Raw genomic sequence first — 26,309 nt, forward strand, 5'->3', positions numbered from 1 at the left:
TCCAGCTCCACGCCACTCAGGTGCCTGAGTTTCTTAGGCAACAATTGCATCTGCCGATAGCCGCTCAGTGGTCTTGTTTAGGTGCCCCTGCTCCCTGGTGGGTGGGTGGGGGGAGCTGGGCTGCAGCAGCATCTCCAGGGTCGTGGTAAGGAATATTCATGCTATCTGACAGGCAAAGTTGCTCAGATTTGCTTGGGGTTGGATATCCACCTGGGCAAATCCCAATGAGGTGTCCAGGGCACAGTCTTGTGATGTTATTTGAACTGAGTTTGATTGTTACACCCGAGGAAGTAGACAAGTTCCTCTGTCTGTTAGTCCAGCCACTTATTTGTTCAATCCTGGCCCCTCCTGGGTTATTAAAGCAGCCCAGGAGGTGACCAAAGGGTGAGTTCATACAGTGGTTTCAGCCTCTTTGAAAGGGGGTGGTCCCACCAGCCTTGAAGGGGACAGTGATATGCCCCCTCCTCAGGAGGTCATTGCTGGATCCTTCCCTGTTGGAGAATTATTGGCCAGTTTCCAATCTTCCCTTTTTGTGGAAAGTTGTGGAAAAGGTTGGACAACAGTTACAGAGGATCTTGGAGGAAACAGATTATCTGGAACCATTTCAGTTTGGCTTCAGGCTAGGGTACAGTATAGAGAGAGCGTGGGTTGCACTTGCTGATGACCGTTGGTGGAGGCAGGATGGGGGTGATGCATCTATCCTGGTGCTCCTTGAGTTCTCAGTGGCTTTTGATACTGTCGACCACAGTATCCTTCTGGACCAGCTGCAGGGGTTAGGAGTGGGAGGCTCTGTGTTCCAGTGGTTCACCTTCCTCAGCGGTTGGTTCCAGTTGGTGTTGGGGGGGGGAGAGAGATAACGTCCATGGCCCCTCGTGGGTGGGGTGCCTCAGGGCTCGACACTCCCCTCTCTTGTCCATCTGCATGAAACCACTGGGTGAGGACATCTACCAGTTTGGAGTGCGGTATCATCAGTACACTGCTGATACCCAGCTGTACATCTCAATCCCAAGTGGCACAAGTAAAGCTATTGATGTATTGGCCCAGTGTCTGGAGGCTGTTCGGGTCTGGATGGGGGTGGAACAGACTTTGGCTCAATGCTAACAAGGCTGAATGACTGTGGCTGTTTGGACCCTCGGGGTCAGGGATGTTACTATCCTTGGCACTGCACTTCCCCATTCAAGACTAGGGTGCAACTTGGGAGTCTTTCTGGAGTGGCTGCTACTGCTCAAAGAGCAGGGGGCAGCCGTGGCCAGGAGGGCCTTTGTATGGGTTCATTTTGTGCACCATGTGAGCCCTTTCCTCGATTGGAAGACTCTTCAGACACTCATGCTCTGGTCACTCATGATTGGATTATTGTTATGGGTCTGCCCTTGAAGACCCTCCAGAAGCTACAGCTGGTTCAGAATGCAGCAGCACAAGCAGTAATGGGTCCCTCGCAGTGTGCCCATATGTCACCACTGCTATATGAGCTGTATTGGCTGCCAGTTAGCTTCTGGGTGCAATTCAAGTTGCTGGTTAGTACCTATAAAGCCCTGTATGGCACAGGGCCTGGATACCTGAGACACCACTTGTCTCCAATAGTTTCTGCCCACTCATGTTCCAGCAGAGTAGATGCGCTCCAGCTCCCCTCCATTAAACACTGTCATCTTGTGGGACCTTGGAAGCAGGCCTTCTCTGCTGCAGTCCCCACCCTCTTGGACAGCATCCCCCCAGAGATAAGGATATCACCCTCTCTCGTAGGGTTCCAGAAAGCTCTGAAAGCCTGGCTTTGGTCCCAGGCCTGGGGTTGATGTTTATGATTTGTCTAAGGCCCCTGTTTTGTTTTGTTGTTCATCAAAATGTTTTAGTCTGGGCTATTGTCTAATTTTATGTTTTTAGCTATTACATTTTTTTTCTAGTTTTTGTATGCCAGCCAAAGTCCACTGGAGTTGGGTGGCCAACAAATGTAAATAAATAAATAAAATTCAAATAAATAAATGTTCTGCAAATACAGTGAATAAAAGAAATACTGTTTCCACAAGAGGCCTGGGACACAGAACCCTTACCCTTGGATGGCTACACTTACTCCCTTTTGGCTAGACCTAATCAGAAAGTTGGCCTTCCATTAGCATTTTAATTTCTGATATGCTGCATCTCTATGCTCTTATCTACTGCTTTTTGTGAACAATTAACCATAGCTATTCTTCTTATAGATGGTCAAACTAATCTGCTCCTGATAGAAGTTTATTTCCCACCTTGCAGTTACAACTCCCAGACTGTTGTTGGGACTGCTTTGAATCCTGGCTGTTACCCTTAATCTCCTAATTCCAAAATTCAATAGTAATAATTGCCAGTGACTTCAATGTTAAGATGTGGGAACAATGACAAGGTTCTTTTACAGCATTACAATGTTCCATGTTCTTTCTCAATTTGGGGAATCTCCTAGAAACTGAAGGGGCCTGGTATAAATAAAGGAGCTGGGGATTTTTTTTTTTAAATTAGTAATTAAATTTGATTTCAAGATACTAAATGGATCCATGTCAGGGAACTCAAGGTGAACTTACTTTTGGGGGCCCCAGAGGGGCACCCACTCTAGACTATTAATCACCAGCATCTTTACCCCTTGCTGTAAAAAGGGTTTCAATGTGATCTTTCACCTAGAGGGCAACCACTTACCAATGGTGGGTCTCTTTGTTCTTAGTCTAACTGAACCAAATTGTCCATTACAAAGAAAGGATTCAACCCCCACTGAGACCAGTTTGGACCAGTAGATTGTCCATGGTCTCTTCTTAAACTATGCCCTACTGGCTACTCATAGGTGTAGCCCATAGGCATAGTATCTACCATCATCAGCCTTATTTGCAATCTGCCCAGATTCCCTCTTTGCAGCTTAATAATCAATCCAAATCCTAAAGCCCAAGTACAGGTAGCCCTTGTTTAATGACAATTAGGACCGGAATTTAGGTTGCTAAGCGATGTGGTCATTAAGCAAATTATCACATGACCACTTTGCTAGTGACTGCAATCCCAGCAGTCCTGGGTGCCATCGTTAAGTGAATGTCCCGGTCGTTAGGTGAGGCAACTTCCTGCCAGCTTCCCACAATCAAGTCAGTAGAGAAGTTGGCAGGCTATTGCAAGCCCCAGGTGCTGCTGGATGGGGGAGGGGGGAAGGGGGAGGGGGTCCATGGGGTGTGGCACAGGTACATGAGGGCCTCAGAACCACTTGGATTTTCAGCCTGAGTTAAGAGGCTTCTGAAGCCTCTCCAGGGCTGAAAATCCTCCAGGGCTGAAAATCCTGCTTGGATTTCTGCATGGAGGTTTTTCAGCCAGTCCCCAGGGAGCACTGCAAAGAAGGGGGGAAAGGGCTGCTTTTGGCTCTTTTCCCCTTCTTCCCAGGCAAAGCCAGCCCCATAGTGCCCAGCAGCTAGGCCAGGCATGCCTTAGCAGCAAGAGCAGCAGGAGCAAGAAGACGGCTGTGAAGGTCAGCTGGGGCGATGGGGTGCAGCATGGCAGGGGGCCAAAAGAGCAGAGATGGGGAGAAATGGGTGGGGGGAGTTGAAGAGCCCCTGCACTTGTAAGTGTGCGCCGGCTGCCAAGCACCTGAATTTTGATCACATGACTGCAGGGGTGCTGCAATGGCCATAACTTCGGGCACAGGTCGTCCCTTTGTTCAGCACCACTGTAATTTCAAATGGTCGCTGAATGAATGGTTGTTAAGCGAGAAACACCTGTAATTCAATCTTATAAGAATGCCTGTATACATAATTAGTTTTTCTTCCATGAAACTTTCTACTCTTAAATAGAAAGAGTAGAAAACCTATAAGAACCTTTTAAAGGAGCAAAAGCAAAGCCATGTTTCAGAGAACTGGACTAGGATCCAACAGGCTGTGTTTCCAAAAAAAAAAAAAATTCCCATTTTGCCACCTTGTTTCCCAATTCCCTGCCAGGGTTAACTCGATAATAACTGCAATCTTCTTGAGTCTTTAATTCAATATGATCATTGTCTATTGCATCTCAAGGCATTAAACTGCATGCCCAGTTTCTTGAAGAATCTCTCCCTGAATGGCTCCCAGTTTCATCTTTTGAAATTCAAAACTTAATCTCTCAACTAACAAATAGTAAAGCCCCAGGTAAAGACTTAGCTTTATCAGGATTTTAAAAACTAAATTCTGTATGGTGGGCCACTGTATGGTGAGCCTCTTTTCACTCCTTGTACATCCCTAATGATTGGCTTAATCCCGCAATTCTTTCAATATGTATAAAAAAGGTGATAAATGTTAATCCTATCAATTTCTGCCCAATTCTTTACCCATAATCAATAAATTATATGCCAGTTTTTGTATTAGAAACTCTTGGACTAGATGTCCTAACAAGCAACTGTTAGCAGGTATGTTTTATTTATTTAAAGAACTTATATGGCTGCCTATCTCACATGGTGATCTTAGGTGGCTCACCACCACCAATAAAAAGAATTGAATAAAACCAGAACCACCTTTCCCACCAGGTGCCAGACCAACCAAATGATTAACCTCTTGACTCAACCCCTATCCAAGCCCAATGCTTGGGGGAAGAGCCAGGTCTTCGTGGCCTTCTGGATGGCTGAATGGGCAGGTGCTCCTTGAATCTCAGGTGAGAGGCTATTCCGAAGGGCTGGGGCGATTTCAGAGGCATGCCTCCAAGGTCCCATTAGATGACAGGGAAGGGACTTGGAGTGTGCCCACCCTCTCTCTCTTATTGGAATGGGCAGATACCCTCGTCAGAGGCAGTCCCACAATTAACTTGCCCCTGTCCCATGTAAGGCTTAAATATAACTTTGATTTGAAAATGGAGATATTTGTGTACTCCAAGAATCAGAGCTAATTTAAGACTTTGTGGGTATTGTTACATATTTTATTATTTTTTTAAAGATGTATATGTATATATAAAAACACACGTGTGTGTGTATATATATGTTGATGTAGCTGTAGTGAAACTTATCTTTCAATTAACAGTTTTAATATTTCAGGAAATAATTAAAAAGGTGGGATAAAAATATAACAATAATTGCTATGTATTGTCGAAGGCTTTCACGGCCGGCATACGATGACTGGTGTGGGTCTTCCGGGCTGTGTGGCCGTGTTCTGGAAGTTTTGTTTCCTAACGTTTCGCCAGCACCTGTGACCGGCATCTTCAGAGGGCAGGAGCACAGACAGGAGCAGTTCTCTCCTGTCTGTGCTCCTGCCCTCTGAAGATGCCGGTCACAGATGCTGGCGAAACGTTAGGAAACAAAACTTCCAGAACACGGCCACACAGCCCGGAAGACCCACACCAATAATTGCTATATTTTTATCTCACTTTTTATTTATATATGTATGTATGTACAGTACTGTGCAAAAGTTTTAGGCAGGTGTGAAAAAATGCTGTAAAGAATGCTTTCAAAAATATATATTGTAATTGTTTATCAATTTACAAAATGCAAAGTGAGCGAACAGAAGAGAAATCTAAATCGAATCAATATTTGCTGTGTGACTACCCTTTGGCTTCAAACCAGCATCAATTCTTACACTTGCACACTTTGTACACTTGCTCAAAGTCAGGGATTTTGTAGGATTAGAGTCAGGTGTATGATTAACCAATTATACCAAGCAGTTGCTAATAATAATCAATTTCATATGTAGGTTGAAATACAGTCATTAACTGAAACAGAAACAGCTGTGTAGGAGGCTTAAAACTGGGGGAGGAACAGCCAAAATCTGCTCCTAAGGTGAGGTTGTGGAAGACAGTTTCATGCTACAGGTCATACACCATGGCAAGACTGAGCACAGCAACAAGACACAAGGTAATTATACTGCATAGCAAGGTCTCTCCGAGGCAAAAATTTCAAAGCAGACTGGGGTTTCAAGATGTGCTGTTCAAGCTCTTTTGAAGCAGCACAAAGAAACGGGTAACATTGAGGACCGTAGATACAGTGGTCGGTCAAGGAAACTTGCAGGTGGAAGACACCTCATGCTCACTTCACTTCCCTTTGACATTGGAAGGTGTCCAGCAGCGCCATCAGCACAGAACTGGTGGAAACCAGTGGTCTTCATGGAAGAATTGCAGCCAAAAAGCCATACCTTCCACGTGGAAATGAGGCTAAGTGACTCAACTATGCACGAAAACGTAGAAACGAGTGCAGAAAAATGGCAGCAGGTGCTCTGGACTGATGAGTCAAAATCTAAAATATTTGGCTGTAGCAGGAGGCAGTTTGTTCGCCAAAGGGCTGGAGAGCGGTACAATAATGAGTGACTGCAGACAACAGTGAAGCATGGTGGAGGTTCCTTGCACGTTTGGGATCCTGCATTTCTGCAAATGGAGTTGGAGATTTGGTCAGGATCAATGGTGTCCCCAATGCTGAGAAATACAGGCAGATACTTATCCATCATGCCATTCCATCAGGGAGGCATGTGATTGGCCCCAAATTCATTCTGCAGCAGGACAACGACCCCAAACATACAGCCAAGGTCATGAAGAACTATCTTCAGCGTAAAGAAGAACAAGGAGTCCTGGAAGTGATAGTTTGGCCCCCACAGAGCCCTGATCTCAACATCATCGAGTCTGTCTGGGATTACATGAAGAGACAGAAGGATTTGAGGCAGCCTACATCCACAGATCTGTGGTTAGTTCTCCAAGATGTTTGGAACAACCTATCTGCCACGTTCCTTCAAAAACTCTGCGCAAGTGTACCTAAAAGAATTGATGCTGTTTTGAAGGCAAAGAGTGGTCACATCAAATATTGATTTGATTTGGGTTTTTCTTCTGTTCGCTCGCTTTGCATTTTGTAAATTGATAAACAATTACAATATATATTTTTGAAAGCATTCTTACTTTACAGCATTTTTTCATACCTGCCTAAAACTTTTGCACAGTACTATATACGAGCTCAAGGTGGCAAACATACCTAATACTCCTGGCCTATTACCCCCACAACAACCTTGTGAGGTGCGCTGGGCTGAGAGAGAATGATTGGCCCGAAGTCACCCAGCCAGCTTTCATGCCTAAGGGAGGCCTAGAACTCAAGGGTCTCCTGGTTTCTAGGCCAGCACCTTAACCACTACACCAATCTGGCTCTCAATTAAAGAGAATCAGTAATGGTATTGTATATATTCTTGTGATAATGTTCAAGAGTTCAAGCCCACAGAATTTAATGAGTATAAATTCTCAAAATCTGGAGCATTGCATGGCACCCTGTAGAACTGAAGACTGCAAGTTAGAAACATCAAGATGTAGGGTTTGCTGGAGCGCTATAAATGAGGAGCTTAATAAGACTTCTGGGGAAGGTATAGTGAACTGAAGATGTCTCTCTCAAAGCAAAGCTGACAACCATGGCAAAGACCAAGGAATCAATGATTAGATCGGTTCCTTGGAACCTCTCTGGATAAGGAGAGAACAGGAGATCACCCACATGTACCCCAGACAGCTGCTCCTCTCAAGAAGACTGCAAGAAAGCGGTTTTCCACAGGTTCGAACACCAGGAAACTAAGGGATCAGCTATCTTGCTTGCAACTGCGGTGGAGCCAAGTTCACAAGCCTCACTTTCTAATCACTTTCAGAAATTGCCTATTAACCATCTTAAAGCTATTAGAGACCTTCAGAACAAGTCAACGCTGAACAAAAGAAAAATTAATTATAAGCTTAAGAACTTAAAATAATTTGAAATAAACAGCAAAAAGCTAAATAAGATTTTGAACTAAGAAATTTATAAATGGACTAAGGGTTCAGATAAATTTGGAATATTGACTTTTACTGTAAGACTTTGGAATTAACTATAAAAAATAAACAGCTTCTTGTGGGAAACAGACTCATTTTGGCTATCCTGGCTATTGCAAATCATAACAAAGATAAGTTACTTTATGATTTTAGAAACTGGATGTTAGAGGGGACTAAAGATTCTAAGCAGAAGGCAAAAAAAAAAAAAATCTTTGAAGAATGGAGCCAGAAATTAGTAATGACAATATTAACACTGTCAGTAATGAGGTCTGCTTCTATGGATAGACTATGTCCAAAAGATGTTAATGAAGGAATGACAGATGTGGAACAAATTTTATCTGACAGGACAGAGAAAGTACTGAAGGTGGAAGTACAAATTACAAGTCAAGAGAATGATTGGAAAAGGATGCTTTACTAGATATACCAAAAAAAAAAAAGTGGCTGAAGTTTTAAAGATTAAAAGGGAAATACAAATGATAAACCAAGAGAATGACCTGGAAAAACTTTTATTGGATCTACAAAAGAGGCCTTGAATAAATCTGTGTGATGGGATAAAGGAGAATTGAAGAGAAATCAAATCCTACAATATTTGATTGGATTAAATATTAAGATCGTTAGAAGTAAAAGGAAGGAATATAAAGTTGATTTATTTGATCAAGGTTAAAATAAGACTTTTTCTGCAAAGTTCTGGTAACCTTTTACAGATTTTTGTTGACACTAGGATTGAAAAATTGGAGTCATATGGATTTGCTTATAGATAAGGGATGGGATATGGGATGAAGAGATGTGTTTTTAACCTTACAGGGGGGTGAAGAGTTATTAAAATTTATACTTGTGATGAAGGTTGGAAGTCACTTTATATATTTATTTTCTTTTTATTATATTCTTTCTTTTCTTTTTCCCTGCACTTTTTATTCTTTTTTTCTATTCTATTTCTCTAAGTTTAGTTTGTATTCGTTTTTACTACTGTTATCAAAATTCTTAATAAAAATTATATTAAAACAAAAAGAGCTCAGTGAGGGGTGAAATCTTTGGGTGCGTTGTTCATGGCTTAAACTGAATTGGCTGTTTTCTCTCTGCATCAAGCTTAATACTTATAGATAAAAAGATTAAAAAAAATACAACAGTATTAAAAGATTTATTCTTGTTTGTTTTTTTTAAAAACCACTATAATACTGTTCATTTTAAAACCTTCTGTAATATGTAAAAGTTAGAAAAACAACTTGATTTCTACAGTTTACATATTTTAGCAGGAAAATTTGTCCTAAGCTTATAACAAAAGTACCTTAAGCATAGTCACCATTAATAAAGGAAAACAGTATATCTACAGAAAGAGAGACGAAAAGAAAGAAAGACAGTATGGAAGCAAAACACTATACAGCTGACTTTCTACAACCAGTACTCAATATCTGATTTTAAGCAGTGGTAGTAATAACTGTACCGTATCCTATGTAAATGTACATAAGTAACTCTGAACATTTTCAATGTATATTTTTCCCCTGAAGGCATTATATGTAAACTATCTGCTACAGCATTACATAATCATCCCTTGTTCTTTCGCATGATCTTAAGTCCATTAGGTAGAATTTGGCCTCTTCAAACTAGAGGGTGGAAAGACTCTCTGTTCATCCATTCTCTTCCCCTGCGATCTCAAAATAAGGCTGAAGAAATCTTCATCAGGAACAGTTGGCCCTTTTGGAATGTTTGGTGGTGGTTCACATCTCTGGTCATCTAATCTAGAGCCCTGAAAATAAAGACCAAATTAAAACCACTGTTTTATTTTACAATTCCAGCTAGTCCATTTTTCATGTGAACACTACTGGCATCCATTTAAAATCTGGGTTCTTCCTGAACCATTTTGGGCAGTTATTCCAACAGATTAGATGACTTTTATTTTAAATGTATATTGACCTGATGAACAAAAACTTGCATCTAAAAGAAGACAGAGAATTTCACATGGGAGAGGGGACAGGCTGGCAATGAAATGCTACCTGCATCCCTACGTACAGCAAGTTAGCTGCCAGCAAAGGGAAACCCTCTCTTCTGTACCTAGTACAGGAAGGGAAAAAGCTGCTGAAAATGGGATAGAACCCTCCATCCTTAGTTTTCTGGTTGGCTAGTAACTTGTGGGCACAAGACTGCGCTCCAACATATTCTTCTCTGTGAGGATGGCCCACCAACCCCAACAGGACTTAACAAAATACACAATGATTGCTGTATTCAACCTGTCAAAAAAATCTAATCTGTGTTTAATTTAGATTTAAAATTCACCTTTAAAAACTGTTCAGTACTGCAAGCTGAAGTATTTGTTTTGTAGAACCAATCATCTCTCAAACATGATTTGGAAGAATTGCTTTGGACTTGCAGAGAGGCACAGCACTTCTATACTACTCACTATATGGTTCACTATGAACAAACAACATGCTTACCATCATTATTTTTGCACCAAAAACAAAACAAAACAAATCAAAAGACTGAACATCTACTGTCTATGCTGAAATAGCCAGTTTTAAAGTCTACAATGGAGAATCAATTTCATAGCTCATTATGATGCACATTCATTTTCCTACATTAACTTTATCTTTAATGGCTGTGCAATGCTTTAGAACAGGTGCATCAAAATGTGCAGCAGTGTGAATGCAGCTCATCTGCAATTCATTACAACTGTGCAACCCCAGAAGCATGCAGCTGCTTTAATAAGTCACAAACAAGGGCTGCACTCATACTTCTGAGACATTTCTTCAACAGCACAGTCCTGTTACCTTTAACATGACTATTCAAACTTCCTATTATAAATCTGTTGGCATACGGGTAGTCCACGACTTTATGACCATTTGTTCAGTGACTGTTTGAAGTTACAACGGCACTGAATGAAAGGACTTATGGCCCGTGCCCGAAGTTAAAGCCGTTGCAGTGCCACCACATTCACATGATCAAAATTTGGGTGCCTACCAGCATTTACGACTGCAGAGGCGCTTCAAATCCCCCTACCCATCTCCCCCCACCTGTGCCCCCTTTTGGCTGCCCTGCACCCTGCCTTGTGGGGTGGCAAGCAGTCCCTGAGCCGCAGCACAGCATGAAGCTGCAGCCGCCCCAGGCCAACCGCATGAAGCTGCCCCAGGAAGCATTCATTTGCCCAGCTGCCTTCTCTTCCAGGTCCTTGCACTGATCTTTCACCTTTTGTGCCCAGCCCCTACGGCCAAAGCAGAAGTGCCTCACTGCCTTTGCTGCCTCCTTTTCGGATAGAGCTTCTCTGGTGAACTTTTCCTCCATGTGGCTCCCTGAGCTTTCGGTAAGCTGCGCTGATGTCGGAGAGACTTTAGAAAGACAGGGCAGCTTTATGAAATCAGCACAGCCTTCAGAAAGCTGTGCTGCCTTTCTGAAGGCTCTCCAAAGTCAGCGCAGCTTTATAAAGTCTGTGTAGTTTTCCAAAGGGAGCCACATGGAGGAAAAGTTCACCAGAGAAGCTGGGTGTGAAAAGGAGACAGCAAAAGCAGTGAGGTGTTTCTGCTTTGGCCGCGGGGGCTGAGCGCAAAAGGCGAAGATCAGTGCAGGGAACTGGGAGAGAAGGCAGCTGGGCAAACAAATGCTTCCTGGGGTAGCTTGGAGCAGCTGGACTGAGGTGGCTGCAGCTTCCTTGGGGCGGCTTCGTGCAGCTGGGCTGGGGCAGTTGCAGCTTCGTGCTGTGCTATGGCTCAGGGGCTTCTTACAACCTCAGAGCCACGCAGTTCTGGGGCTGCTTGCTGCCCTGCAAGGAAGGGTGCAGGGTGGCCAAAAGGGCAGAATGGGGGGGAGATAGGCAGGTGGACAGAGCTGGAGGCAGTCACTTACCTTACTGAGCCTCGGGGCTTGGAGGTACCAAGCTGGGAATGGCTTGGATTGGAGTGGGTCCTCGGCTAACAACTGGTGAAATTTGCTTAACGACAATAAGGGAAATTGCTGGGATTGCAGTCACTAAGCAATGCGGTCACATGATATCTCACCTTACAACAACATTGCTCAAAGACAGAAATTCTGGTCTCAGCTGTTTAACACTTCAGAAGAGGTACAAATTCTTGACTTGCTCTATAATGCATTATGAAGCAGGAATGCTATTTAAAGCCCCATTGCAATTCGAGAAGATAAGTTCTAGGCTGAGAATTTTGTTTTAATAGAACAAAGAACTGGGAAATCCAATCTATTCTTCTATTTTTGATCTCATGTCAAAGGGCTGAACTAAACATTATCAGATGAAATTGTTTAATCAGCATTAAAAATTAAATAAAATTATCATATGCCTTTTTTTTTTTTTTTGCACCTCTGAAGTTACTGAATGACTCAGCTGAAAAAAGATACCATTGTGAGGCTCTGTCAAACAACTATTTCTTTTAGGATGTCCTCCAGCTCTGCCTCCAGCTCTATCCACCTGCCTATCTCCCCCCCATTCTGCCCTAGTACATGCCACACAGAATATCCAATCAACTAGAAAACTCACCTGGCATTTTATTAATATATCAAAGAAGTCATCATCTGGTTCACTGTTGCTGCTGGCCATCAGGTGACCAAGGACTGATTGGCTATTATGCTGATTCAGACGAAGTCCAGGTAAATTGCTGGCACTGGCTCGCTGATCATCTAAACGTCTACTCTGAGAACTAGCAAGCATATCTAAAAATTCATCTGTATGGGGAGAGAGCATCGAAGCAGAAAAGGCTGCAAAGAAAAACAAAATATTGTATGTAGAAAGCAGCAAGATGTGCTTACAGTAGTATCTAATTTCATTAAAGAGGTGGCAATGTTATATGGGTTTTATAATTAATTACATTTTTTCATAATTCTGGATGGTGTGGAAGAAGCTGTCACTGTCAGTCTATTCCTTTCCTGGAAACAATATCGTTGATCATCCATACGGTTGCTCTGAAATCGGCTCAACAAGTCAAAAAATCCTTCATCTCCAGGGACATCTAAGCTGCTTTTCTTAAAAATTAATAAAATACAAGAGTAAATACAAGTTATACCAACCATTTTTGAAGGAGAATTTTAATTCTATCGACATAACTCATGGCAAAATAAGCATAATTATGAGAGAGAAATGAAAAGGGCCGGTGAGGAAAGTCTGTAAAAGTACTGGGGCTAAGCAGTAAATTTGATCTAAATCTATCTTAACATAAAAAAGCATTTCAGCTTAATATCTGACCTATAGATACAAGCTTTATTATCAAACATACAGTTCACGTGTATCAACAAAACTCACCTATTCTCCCTTCACTTCTAAATATTTATTCATACATAAATATTATTTGATTTAATTGAGCTGATTTCTAACTTCTAATCTCACAATTAGTCTGAGATTATCTAAACATTCATATGCTCTGAATTGGTCACAATTGGAGTGGCATGTAAGCCTAGTAAATAAACATACGAGAGTTTTCTTTTTCAAAAATTAGGCAAAGCAATAAAAATTCACATATTTCCAAAAATGTCTTCACAGTAGTAATTTCAGACATATATAAATACTGAAATTTTAAAATTTTATTTCTCCACAAATACCTTCTGTGAATTTAGTCGATGGTCAATAGAATTACTAGCATCCTGGAGAACTTTAGAAGAAGTAATATTTTTGTATTTTTTGCCTTTTAATCGATTTACAAAGTGTAGTTTTGCTGAAGGTTTGGGAACTAATTGTTTCTGTTTGGCTAGAATTTCACTGTTCCAATCCTGAACCTAGGAAACAAGTAACAATGTATATTAAACTATACAGAAAACAGTTTTTCACTATATTAAATGCTGGTTAACTTAATTTTTCCACTACATTAAAACATGACTAATTTGTTCATGTTTGCAAAACTAGTACTTGAACCAACAATGCAAGCCAAATTTGACCATAATAGCAGAAAAACTTCCTTCTCAGCAAATTCTACACTTCCTAAACATACAATGGCCTTGTTCTTCCTGATTCTTTATATAGTAAATGTAATGTTTAAAATATTTTGCCTATGAAACTTGGAAAGCTAAAGATTTCCTGCAGGTCTTCCCTCTTTCCTTCTCTCTTTCAGCATGCCTTCGGGCTCTGAACAGTAGTATTCACAGGGGGAGTGGGGGTATCAAAGAAGTCAAGGCTTGGATCATGAATGCCACCCTGACATTTTTGACCTACTCCCACAAATGCCACTAGCTACATATAGGCTCAGAGCGTTTATCAGAAAGTAAAGATAACAAAGCAGCTGGAAACCCGAGATTTCCAGCCAGCCCTCCCTCCCAAACTGAAAATGAAACGAAACAGAAACTACTGTTGGGTAAGGTAAAAAAGAGCAGTCTGGACTTGCAGGGAGAAGAAAAAAAGAGAGAGGGAAGCTTTAGAGTCCAGTGGACAACATCAACAGATTAATTCTAAACAAGAGTAAGTCTCTACCTGATTTGTTGTTTTCAATTATTTAAGACTTTAAGTGGCAAACATCCTCACTATTTAGCACAGATTAAAATTCTGAACATCATCTGTCTTAAATATTGCCAATCTACAGCTGCACACTACTAATCTAATCTTTAAACCAATACCACATGAAAGCCAAAGCATTTATATCTTAAATTCTTCAGTTAAAATGTAAAGTTTATAATCATGTTATCAGTTCCTCAGTAGAAGTACCTCGAGGTTTGACATCACCCTGAGGGAAGCTTATAGAAACTCACCTTACCTATACAAATGGTTCCATCTATATTTGTCTAGAATGTATTCAGAATACTGTTCATTTCCAGGAGTACATACCTTCCTGGATTATACCATTATTTGGTTACTTTTACTAGTTGCATTTATTGCATCTGTATGCAGCTAACAATAGCATTCACAATGAAAGGCAAATATAAAGCAATATATGTTAGGACTTTCTCATGGGAAGAAATGCATCTCGCTATCTTCAAAATATATTGTTATGGCTAACAAGTTAGGCCAGCTGCTGTTATTATTATTAGTTTGCACGTATACTGCTATTTACTGCCACCTATTGGCATTTGTATGCTAGTTACTCAAGGGGTGGCAATAAAACGGGAGGATTACATGCCCAGCTGCTCAGTAGAATTTTAGCCATCATGTAATCAGTTTTTATGGGTTATGTAGTAGTAACTAATAACTAAGTAGTGTACCTCTTTTCAGAGTTTTTGGCTAGAGACTTTGTTAAACTTGTGTAGTGGATAAGTCTTGGATGCCACATATATGAGAAGAAGTGATTTTTTCTATGTTTTGCATGAAACTTGTATTTTATGTTGTTTTTACTTTTCTCAATAAACAACCAGATATTTTATATTTTCTGGCTAGATTTCTTTGGAGAACAAGATAAGGACATTGCATTCTTTAAATCTCTCTAACACTGATGTGTATTTTTGGCATGAACTGTGTTTATAGCTGCACTCTGCATAACAATATAAAACCAAATAAAATTCAAATAATAGCATATAAACAATAGCTCTTCTTGTAGTAAAACTATTATTACAAACAACTTTTTTCGAGATACGTATCTCCTTAGACAATCTATGCATCCCACTCCCTTAACAGCTTTAGATGGCTTATAGAAGTGTTGGAACAATTTCTATAACGGTATTAGAAGAACAAGGTAAATAAGTATGTATGGTATAAGTAATGTGTAAGAAGGAAGGGCTTACTTCAACTTCAGTGATAATTTAGAAATATAAGGGATTGCTTCTGCTGTTATAGTTTTATGAAGCAGATATCACATACTAATTATATAAATATTTATGACATCTTGTTTTGAGAGTTTACTGTCTCCCAAATGTGATTATTCTGACTGGCAGCTCATTGCTACAATTAAAATGAATCTGTAAGAAATATTCGGCCTTTCTTATAGGAATAACTACTGGTTAGACACAGACCAAGTTAGTTGTACTACATTTTCAAATTTGCAAGATTTTTGCACAATTTAAACTAGGAACAAGCAAAAACTATAAGGAATAAGGCTTCAATGGTAGAAAATTTGTATATTTTCTTTCATACCGGTGCTATTACAAAATCAATGCATTCTTATCTGTGAATCTGGATCCAATATTATGAAATATTTTTTACAAGCCAATTTCCACTTAAAAGGCACCAACCTTCTCAGGTGTTAGTTTCATAAGTTCCATCTTTTCCATACTATGGCGACGTCCTATTCTCTGTCTAGTGCCTTGAATTACAGAAATTAAGTAATGTGTTACTTTGAAGAAACATTGATGGGAGAACTTAATGGAGTTATCAACACATAATGTTTACTGAAGATGATCATCCCACTGAGACTAATAACAGCAACTCTTCTACATGTTAAGATTTATTGCAAAAGCCCTGAACATCATGCTCATATAATTGATCACCTATTAATTTGAGGTAAAAACTGTTTTTCAGTTTCCTATACTAAGCCAGGCATTTAAAATGTTCCAATGGAGCCAAAGGAAACCACTTAAAAGCCGAAAAACCTGAAGGAGAGGACTCCCTGTCCACACATCCTGAAGACTGAGCTAGCTCACCCCAGGCATGCAATCTTCAACAACTGCTGAGGTAGGGTAGGGATAACTCACTGCACCTCCAACATTTTGTCTCTGCTTACATTTTTTTTTAACTACAAAGTTCAGTAGTTGCAAACTATCTTTAAAAGACCGCATAAATTGCCCTGTATACTTTTTGGTGTTCCTCATCAAACATTTAGGCTGCCTAGACTTCAAACCCAATCCTGAATCTATTTACACACCATTCCTGCAATCATCCGATTGTCAAAAATGCATAACACTTCCAAAAGTATTTAAATAAGCAACAACAAATGACTTTAAAGTCCCAATTTGCAGCATGAGAGGACAATTTTTCAGGGGAGATGATACATGCTGGGATAACCTACCCTAGGAAGGGTAGGTTAGCCCAGTAGCAACCCCCATCAATAAAATTTTAAATGTAGTAAAATCTCAATTGCTGACTTATTGCGTGAAAAATTAATGTCTGTAATATTTACAATCCTGAAGTCACAGAATTCATATTTCTATGGCATCTGCAGAAATGTGAAAAACTTACTTTCACAGAAGTTTCCAATTATCTTTAGCTCTGAGGAAATTAATGAAACTTCTGATTAAGTTTATAACATGCTGATTATTTGGAAGTTTTATCCATTCTTTTGACTTCTATATACGTGAAAGATTTACATTTTCTGGTACATTTTCTTCTACATACTTGAATGATTTACATTTTCGTACATATTTACATATACCTAGATAACTTTCACATTCTTACAGGCAAAAGAACAAATCCATTTTTCCCACTATGATGGAGATTCCACCATAGGGAACAGGTGAGTCATCAAGCCCAATCATACTTTTCACATACAGAATTTAAAGTGAATCTTCATTATGCTTATGGACAATCCTTTCAAATAAATGAAAACACTGTTCTTCAAAATACTCACAATTAATTGAGACTATTATTTTGATTACTACTACTATAGTATAGTTGGCTCTGAGTTTTAAGCCAGATTCAGACTGTGTTCCAACTGATTTTTTCTTTTGAATTTTGTAATACCATAAATTTACTCCTTGGTGTTTTAATGAGCCATATGTTAGTTATTGGTCTTTAATAGTTAGTCAATACCCTAACTTTGCTTTTTATTGGAATTATTTGGAAAAGAATCTAAGCCTTGGCAGAATATTTATTTTTACAGTTGAGATTCTTTCTAAGCAAGACAGTTTTAGCTTTCTTCATCTTAGGATATCTGCCATTACAGTTTTCCAAATAAGTGAGTAATTATTTTGAAATAGGTCTTTATTATTATTATTTTTTTGTCAAGTAAATTTCCAGGTATTTAATCTTCTTAGCAGTAACATTAAATCCCATTTTTTGTGCAGGTACTGCTTTTCTCTTTTTCAGATAAGTTCCATGTCAGCATGTGAGTCTTTTTCTTGTTCATCTGATACCGTGATTCTGAATGACACTGCTATATATATTCCATTATGAATAGTAAAGAGTCTTCTGGATGTAAATATAATACTATCAACATATAATTTCAATTTTTGTTTTGCTTGGTTTGGTAATATAATTCTTGAAATTTTATTTTCTCATACCTTCTTTGCCAATGATTCTAATGCCAGTAAAAATAAAGAAGGATAGAAGAGGAGAGGAGAGGAGAGAAGAGAAGAGACAGACTTGTCTTGTTCCTTTCATTATAGTACATTTTTGTGACAGGAAACCATTTACTATTATCTTGGCCTCTTCTTTATAAATACTCTAATCCAGTTTGGGCCACCTTTCAGGTTATCAAAAGATTTCTCTGCATCAAGAAAAATCATAGCTGCTCTATTGAGCAACCACATTTTACACCAATAGTAGTTTTCAAGTTTTCAAATAAGGCATGTATTTATTATTGGAGAATGTGACTCTTACCACATTTCAATTCTCAATCTTTTTTGTAAGAAATTTGTACAAGGAGATTTATGAGGCTATGGTCTCACACTAGCTTCACTAGCCACAAAGGTGTTGGCTTACAAATCTTTGGACAAATACACTTTTTGTACAATTTAATCTAGGGACAAACTATAAGGAATGTTTCTATGGTGGAAATCTCTATACTAGCAATATTGACTTTCCTCCATACCTATGGTAAGTATTACAAGATCAATGCATTATTTTCTACGGATTTTACATTTAGCAGAAAGATCCAGCAGAGTTCACTTCTCGTACTGTCTTTTAACTTGGAGAAACAGTACTATACTTTTATCAAGATTCTGGAACACCTTCTAGAACTCAAAAGAAAGTGAACTTCTATGAATTCTTTCCCTCTATGTCACCATCAAGACATTCCATCCATTACTCTTTCTTCTAACAGATGCATCTGACAAAACCTGTATAACCTCACCTTGGCAATTACTTTAAGAATACCTTTTGGAAGACACAACATAATTTATTCAGAGTATTATTTCAACTATACCTAGTTCCTAATTCATATCTTTAAAACAATTTCTATAAATCTTTTGCAAGTTATTACTTGAAATAATGAAGTGACTTGTAGGAATAGGCAAATTATTTTTTGTAGAAAACAAATCAAAACCAGAGTAGCCCTCCTGGAGGAAAGCAACTTGTGTGGAGATAAACCAAGAGATAGGAGCAAAGGATTTTACACACACACACACACACACACACACACACATTTTTATACCACTATTAACCTTATAATATCATATAACTTTACAAAAAGTAATAAAAACTCTAAAATGATATACAGTAAAATACAAGTAATGAAAGGCAAGGAATTACATATAAATTATGTTTACATGGAATTGTAACCCAGGATTCTGGAAAATCCTTACTAATTGTTAATTAGCCACATACTGATAAGGCAACCTGTTCATTCTCACTAGAATCCTCTTCTGCTTAGCATCCTCAATAGGTTATTTCCTTGGCACTGATAATGGCAGTAGAGACCACAAGTTCTTCTGTGGGTAACAGAAAACTTGACTGATCTCTCAAAGAGATGAAGGAACATCCATATAATTTTGGGGACTTGGAAAGAAGTATGGAGAAAGACGATAGTTCTTTGGAACCTGCCACCCTTAAAGCTCGTTCCCAAAGACAGGTCATAAATAAGAACAATTGCCATGAGTCTGTTTCCTAAATGCCTGGCAGCACTCAGAAGTATCTACTGTGTAACTTCCACTGAGCTCAAAAAGTTTATTCCCATTCGAGAGGAAGTTTGCTCCTGCAATGCAGGCACCTTCAAAATAGGACCACTAAGGCCAGATGCCTGTGGGAAGATGATAAGATGTTCTAATAAACAATACAGAAGAGTTTTGAGGAACAGCTGAGATAAGATTATAGAAACATGAGGGAAACATTAAGGAAAAAAAAAGATTAAGCAATAAAGCAAACGGACAATTGGCTCAAGAATGAATGTGCTAAAAATGGGGCAGTTGAAAACACAATAAAAAGTTCTGGCACACCTACTATGGCATGCATGGGGAGCAAGGCTCTCATCAAACAACTTTAAAAGCTCTGGAATGTTTTGAATGTGGCTCTTTGCAGGTGTATGTCCTGTTTTAGTAATCATGGAGAACACAATGAAGAACTGAAGATTAATAAAGAAGAATATTAAAATTTATTGAGCATATTTACCATTTAAGTTATAATCTGGAATCTGATTTTCAGTCATCATTGAGTTGTTTGTGCTGAAACTAAGACCAAGTACCATTTGAAGATCTGAGAGATTAAGTTTAGCTGTTAATTCTCCAGTCTTATCTCCAACCTGTAATCAAATATATTTGTCTAAGGAGAAATGATTTTATTTATTTAAAACATTTGAATCACACTCATCAATCTGAAACAATCTCAGAATGACTTACAGAATATAAAGCTACAAGCTGCCCTCAAGCTTTCAGTCTGTTTTCCTTACATTATATTTAATCAATTTATTCCAATTACATCCATATATTATTTTATTTGAAAAAAGGCATACAGCAAAGAACTAAGAATATGTGCACATACCTCTCTTGAAATATCTAAATGTTTTTCTGCATAATGCATAGCTTGATCATGGTTCCCCAAAGCTGTGCATGCATTCCCTAAACTCCAGCATGCTCTTCCTTCACCAATTCTGAAATACAGTTCAATAATATACACATCAAATACTCTATTTAAAAACAAAGGAGAGATTTTAAATAAATAAATAAATACATTCAATTTCAAATAGTTACGTACAATTCAAGGACTCTTGAAAACCTTTGGCATAGTATCCAAACTCATTCTAAGAGCTGTCACTAGATGTAATGTTTAATAGAAGGAAAAACATATGCAGGGCACAATCACATTAACTGTAATTTACTTTAATTTATTAAAATCAAACTTAGATTTTGTCTTGTCCTGCCTACTTCAATATATCAGCCCCAAAATGCTGTGAAAAAAATACTTCATGATAGCAACATTTCAATTAACAAATTGCCTTGGGACTATAAAGCTAAGATACAGAAAGCACATTAATCTCAGTGATAATGGTAATCAGTATAGAATAAATATTTATTCATTACTGGATTATTTTTAGAGATTAAACATTAAAAGATAACTCTCTACCTTCCCTACTTCAAAAGTGCTTCATGTTTCTGCTGAAAAATTCCAAAGCAATTTATAATGGAGACTAGGTGGGAAATTAAAAAAGATCTGGCAAACCACATCTATATTAGTGTCAAAAAAGCTGCATGGCTAAATCCATATAGAAGTCACACTTGATTTAACAGCGTCTTTATGAATAGCTACATCTCAAAAGATTGACAAACTCTTGTATTTAGCTAAAGTTGCTTATTTAGATTGATGTAAGAATGTAAACTGAACCATAGTGAACCAGATCAAACGCCTATCTAGTCCACCAGTTTTTCCTCTTCCCATCCAAATGCCAATGGGAAAGCCAAAATCTTTGATTTGTGCTCCAGGTAACTAATATTGCAGCATACTCCCCCAAATAACAGAGATAATATGTTTATTACTGCCATTAATAGTACAATCCTCTATTAAAGTGTTTAGCACTGGAGATCCTGCCTATAGAAATAAGGCAATATTCCCATATGGAACAAAAAACTGTATTAATATACAGGTAGTCCCCGGGTTAAGAATGCCCGGTTTACAGACGACCCACAGTTAAGAAAGGAACCTATTGTAGCAAAATTTGAGTTAAATACACAATGATTCGAGTTAATTACACAATACTACTGATACAGTATTATACAATAATGCTGTTCCAGCTAACATACAAATTCAGCTTAAGGACAGACCTTGGGAACGGAACTCATTCTTAAACTGGGGACTACCTGTATAGAGATGAATTTAAAACTCTTACCTATCATTTAGTTCTTCAGCAATTGCTAAGTGTTTCAGATGATAATCTATGGCCTTCTCATAGTCCTGAAGTAAGGTATATGTATTTCCAAGGCTGTAACATGCCTGTGCTTCCACAGCCCTATCTTTAAGTTGCCTTGCAAGCTGCAGTGTCTTCCTAAAGAACAAATAGACACAATCTTTACTTATGCTATTCAAACCACCATCATCAATGTATCAGCATAAGTTGATATGAGATTTACTGGATCTGTTATAAAATTCAATGCAATATATACTTTCAAATAATCTGGAAAAACATTTTATTTAAAAAATTAAACAAGTCTTTTTAAAATCAGTATATAATATATCATAGCACATATTAATATTGAAAATGTTTTGCTGCCATTTACCTATTTGTCAACCAATTAACAGTGATAAGTAAAAATCAGTGGAAAAATTAGAAGTGGTAAGTAAGCAGTATGTCAGGAAAGCTAGTCATCACTGGCATTCTTAGAAATCCCTGACAAATCTAAGGATTCCTCAAATCATATTTGCAATTTACTAGCATGAGGATGTACATAATGTTGCTTTATAGACAACACTACATACTTCTTTTATGTGTCATCAAGCTGGTGTTGACTTTTAGTGATCACCTAGATAAACCTTTTTTAGGATGATCTGTCCCCAACGTGGCCCTTCAGGTCTTCTGATGGTGAACCCATCCCCACTGTAATCAAATTCATCCACCTTGCTGCTGGACATCATCTTCTTCTCTTTCTTTCTGACTTTCCTAGCATTACAGACTTCTCAAGAGAACTAAGTCTTTGCATGTGTTAAAAGTGTTGATAATCTGTGCCTGGTCATTTGTGCCTCATGAGAACTTTGGATTAATTTATTCTTCTTGGCTATTCATGGTATTCTCAGGAATCTTCTCCAATAGCAAAGTTTAAAAGCATCAATACTTTTTCTACCTGGCTTCTTCAAAGTCCAACTCTGAACCTGACTATGGTGGCTCACGCCCTCATCACCACAGGCATAAGACTACTGCAGCATGCTGTATATGAGGCTGCCTTTAAAGATACCTGGAAGCTTCAGTTGGTGCAAAATGCAGTGGCACCAGTTCTCATGGGTGCTTGCCAGTACATTACACCTATTTTGGTGGCCTTGCATTGGCTTCCTATCTGTAGAGAGAAAAGGGAATGACCTTGAAGGACAGGAGGAAGAGCCGCTACTAAGGCAATGGTTAGATAAGAAGAGCTTGAGCCCGGACCAAGAAAATAGCTTGAGAAAATGTCTCAGACAAGTCCCTCTGTAGTTCATATGAAAATAAAGTGAGGGACACGGAAGCACATTTAGACCTGCATGATTCTGTCACTATAGCTGCTACAATAAAAGTAGTCCTGACCTATATGGCATTGGTTTCTTACCTGGCCTACTTTGTTTAGTGACACTACCAACTACCAAGCGCAATTTAAAGTGCCAGTTTTAACCTATAAAGCCCTTTATAAATTAGTCCCGGTTACTTGCAGAATCACATCTCTCTACTGGAATTGACCCAACTGCTTCAATCATGCCAGGGGAAACAGCTGGTTGTCCCTCTTTCTCAAGAGGTCAGAGGGGCTGAGTCCAGAGACGTTTTTCTGTCATCAACCCAGCTCTCCTGAATGACCTCCTATGAGAAGTTTGGCTCCAGCTCCAGTTGTCATCTGGAACCTTCCTAAAATTGAGCTTTTCTAGAGGGTTTTCAGGGGCCAACACCAGATCTTTTTGGATTTGTCTATTTTTGACCGCTGATTTTGTATTTTTAATTTTTTACTGGTTTTTAAGTTGTAAGCCACTAGGAATCTGTATAGTATTGCAGTGGGGTATAAATATGATAAATAAATAAATATTTGCCTCCATAGAAAACCACAGGGAAAACCAGTGTCTGCAGAATTCTGATTTTTGTAGGTATAGACATGTAATGGCATCTGAATTCTCTTTTCCAAGGCCTTCAATGCTACCCCACAAGTGCTAGTCTGTATTAATTCTTAACTGATGGTTCCTTTACTGTTGCTAGTTCTTCCTAAAAGGCAGAAGCTATTCACCACTTCAGTATCTTCAGTGTCAATTTTAAGGCTGGTTGTTCTACCTTTTGTCATTAGTTTGGTCTTCTTGATATTTAATCTCAGTCCCACTGTTCACTATGCTGCTTGACTTTTATTACATCTTGCACATTATCTGCATTTTCAGCTGTCATAAGCATAGCACAAGTTATTGATATTTTTTCCTCCAGTTTTAAAACTACACTCATCTTCTTCCAATCCAGCTTCCTTCAATATATATGCAGCATATAGGTGAATAAGGAGAGAGCATAAAGCCTTGTCTTTCTTGTTTGCTGACCTGGAGCCAATTTGTTTCACCATGTTCCATCTGGATTGTGGTTTTCTATCCTGTATATAGGTTTTGAATTAGGACAATGAGAAGTTCTGGGATTCCCACTTTCCTAAGGCAGCTTGATAGGGTTGACACATTCAAATGCCTTTTTATAATCAATAAAGCACATATTGATTTCCTTTTGCTATTATTTGATTTTCTCAATTATCCAGAGTGCATCAGCAATGTCTTGTTTCTTTGAATTTTTTAAAGCCAGCTTGAACATGCGGCATTTCCCTTTCCATGTAGGCTTTATTTGCACTGAATGATCCGAAGCAAGATACTTAATATGCCACAATTTTCTAATTTTATATAAAATTATATCATTCTTAAGGAATATAAATGGAATACAATACAGAATGATCAGATGCAATTAAAAAACAACAATACTGGTATTTTTGTAGAATTACCACACAGAATATTTTACAGATATCTATAACCTGAATTTCTCAGGGAGTTTATACACCCAGATGAGTATTTTCAGTTTCTAAGCAGCTAAAGATGCCCTGTTCCAAATGCCACCAGACCTGGATTCAAGACTGGGCTCAACGAGAATGAGAGCTTTCTCCATTAGCTATTTTAGAAATCTATATCCTGATACAGACCATGTAGTTGCTTTTGTCCCTTCTGGTTTTATCCAAACAGGTTTGATCATTCTGTTTTACGTATCTAAGGCAGCTGGAGTCTATGTTTGGCTGTTTGTTTTTATGGAACTGATTTAGCTATTTTACTGTTTTGATTTTATTGTAAACCACTTGTAAACCTCTCCTAAATATAGATGGTTTTCCAAAACACACAGTGTATTTATTTTGTTCCTTTTCTTTAAGTTACAAAATATATGATTAAGCCCTGAAAAATAAATCTAAACATCCTGCCTTAGGTTCTGAGATCCAATTAGCATCACACTTTATTTATCATGTACTATGAATCTGATCTATCAAAAGCTATATTCTATTTTATGTATTAAATATCAGCATGTAGTGCCATTTTATCAATCAATCAATCATATTTATATAGCCAGCCACCCATCTCACATAAAAGTGACTCTGGGTGGCGTATAGCACTTTGTACATGCTTTCTTAGGAGTGAGCCCTATACTGAGTCAGTATAGGACTACAGCCTAAATTGTGGCAATTCTGTCTCTGGGAAGAAGCTCAGACAAGATGGTTCATGTATACTGTACGTTAACAGTTCATACACAGGAAATGCCTAACAACTGAAATGGATATAGTATTTTATATCTATATCATGTTAGGTTTTATAGAATTATGATTGGGTAAAGTTGTATTTATTTTCTTGCATATTAAATTTAGGCAATAATGTTCTAAGAAAATAAAATGATGAAAATGAATACAGGCAAGAATGCCCAGATAACAAGAACAGGAAAAGACAACAAATCAATATTACTTTGAAATAGCTAAAGCTAATGAAATGATGCATATTTCAGAATGACAAAAAAATCTGATTACTTATTAAATCAGAGTAACTGTACTAACAAAGCAGTATAAAGCAATACAGAAACTAACTTGTAATATTCAGCAGCAGTTTCAAACTCTCCAAGGAAAATATAGGCATTTCCAAGATTACTGTAGGCTCTTCTTTCTGCAGCTCTATCACCAAATTCTTTTGCAATTAGAAGGCGCTGAAACAGAATTAGCCTGTCAATTATTATAACAACAACCAGAGTAAGAATCCTTATTCTCAATACTGTTTCCAGAACAAATAACAAAGTGCTTATATAATTGATAGTAAAGATTCACTTTTTCCCTTTCAAAAGCACATTTTTACCAGAAAATTTTGTATTAAACAGAAAAGAATATAAAGTCCCCTGTCTCCAATAATTCACAGTAGTATCTGTTTGTTTTTCAGCCAAAAAATACATTTAAAAATATGACATGCAAAACTAAATATGTATCAGAAAATCCCAATTTTCTGTTTCCAGGTTACTAAAAAAAAAAAAAAGGATATACTTTAGCTTTTTTTTTTATATATATATAAGTCATAGAAATTTCTTTGGTGTATCCATCTTCCTGTATATACTTCAAAGCAGAAACCAAGGAAACAATAGCATCTGCTTCACTAGAATTATTCACATGCAGTAAATGTACTTTTTAAACATATAATACAATATACAGTAAACCAAAAAACATCAACATGCACTCTCTTGTACCTGTTCATGGGCAGTAACAGCACTTCGGAAGTTGCCCAGAAGATAATGCGTATTCCCCAAGTTTCCATAGGCACGTCCTTGGGCAGCTCTATCCCCCAGGTCTGTTACGATTGTCAAGTTTTCCCTATTTAACATTCAAATTTTAAAAAAACAATTACAAGGTTTAGGTTGGAAGAAATGTACAAGTAACAATTATGAAAAATATTTTCTTGTTAATTCAAA

The 26,309-nt window shown here is 38.2% G+C and overlaps 1 protein-coding gene across 6 annotated transcripts in view; it reads right to left on the reverse strand.

Annotated features, from left to right (window-relative positions):
• Positions 1 to 8,773: 8,773 nt before the first annotated feature.
• GPSM2 (G protein signaling modulator 2) overlaps positions 8,774 to 26,309 on the reverse strand; it is a 35,612-nt gene continuing 18,076 nt past the window's right edge. For 5 of the 6 annotated variants that reach the window (XM_007434343.3, XM_025170590.2, XM_025170592.2 and 2 more), the window contains 10 exons: positions 26,088 to 26,211; positions 25,444 to 25,559; positions 21,525 to 21,680; positions 20,183 to 20,291; positions 19,814 to 19,943; positions 15,787 to 15,857; positions 13,237 to 13,410; positions 12,510 to 12,663; positions 12,182 to 12,399; positions 8,774 to 9,451 (listed from right to left, as the gene is read on the reverse strand). In XM_007434343.3, the coding sequence (XP_007434405.1) occupies positions 9,284 to 9,451; positions 12,182 to 12,399; positions 12,510 to 12,663; positions 13,237 to 13,410; positions 15,787 to 15,857; positions 19,814 to 19,943; positions 20,183 to 20,291; positions 21,525 to 21,680; positions 25,444 to 25,559; positions 26,088 to 26,211 (1,420 nt within the window). In that variant the 3' untranslated portion in view covers positions 8,774 to 9,283. Of the gene's footprint in view, positions 9,452 to 9,978; positions 10,114 to 12,181; positions 12,400 to 12,509; positions 12,664 to 13,236; positions 13,411 to 15,786; positions 15,858 to 19,813; positions 19,944 to 20,182; positions 20,292 to 21,524; positions 21,681 to 25,443; positions 25,560 to 26,087; positions 26,212 to 26,309 lie in introns of all 6 variants that reach the window. The other variant, XR_003085374.2, reaches the window with a different exon arrangement.

The sequence above is a fragment of the Python bivittatus genome, unplaced genomic scaffold (genome assembly GCF_059951505.1).
Source record: "Python bivittatus isolate LINGU-HERP-01145 unplaced genomic scaffold, Pbiv_v1 ctg000700_np1212, whole genome shotgun sequence".
Classification (NCBI taxonomy): Eukaryota; Metazoa; Chordata; class Lepidosauria; order Squamata; family Pythonidae; genus Python; species Python bivittatus.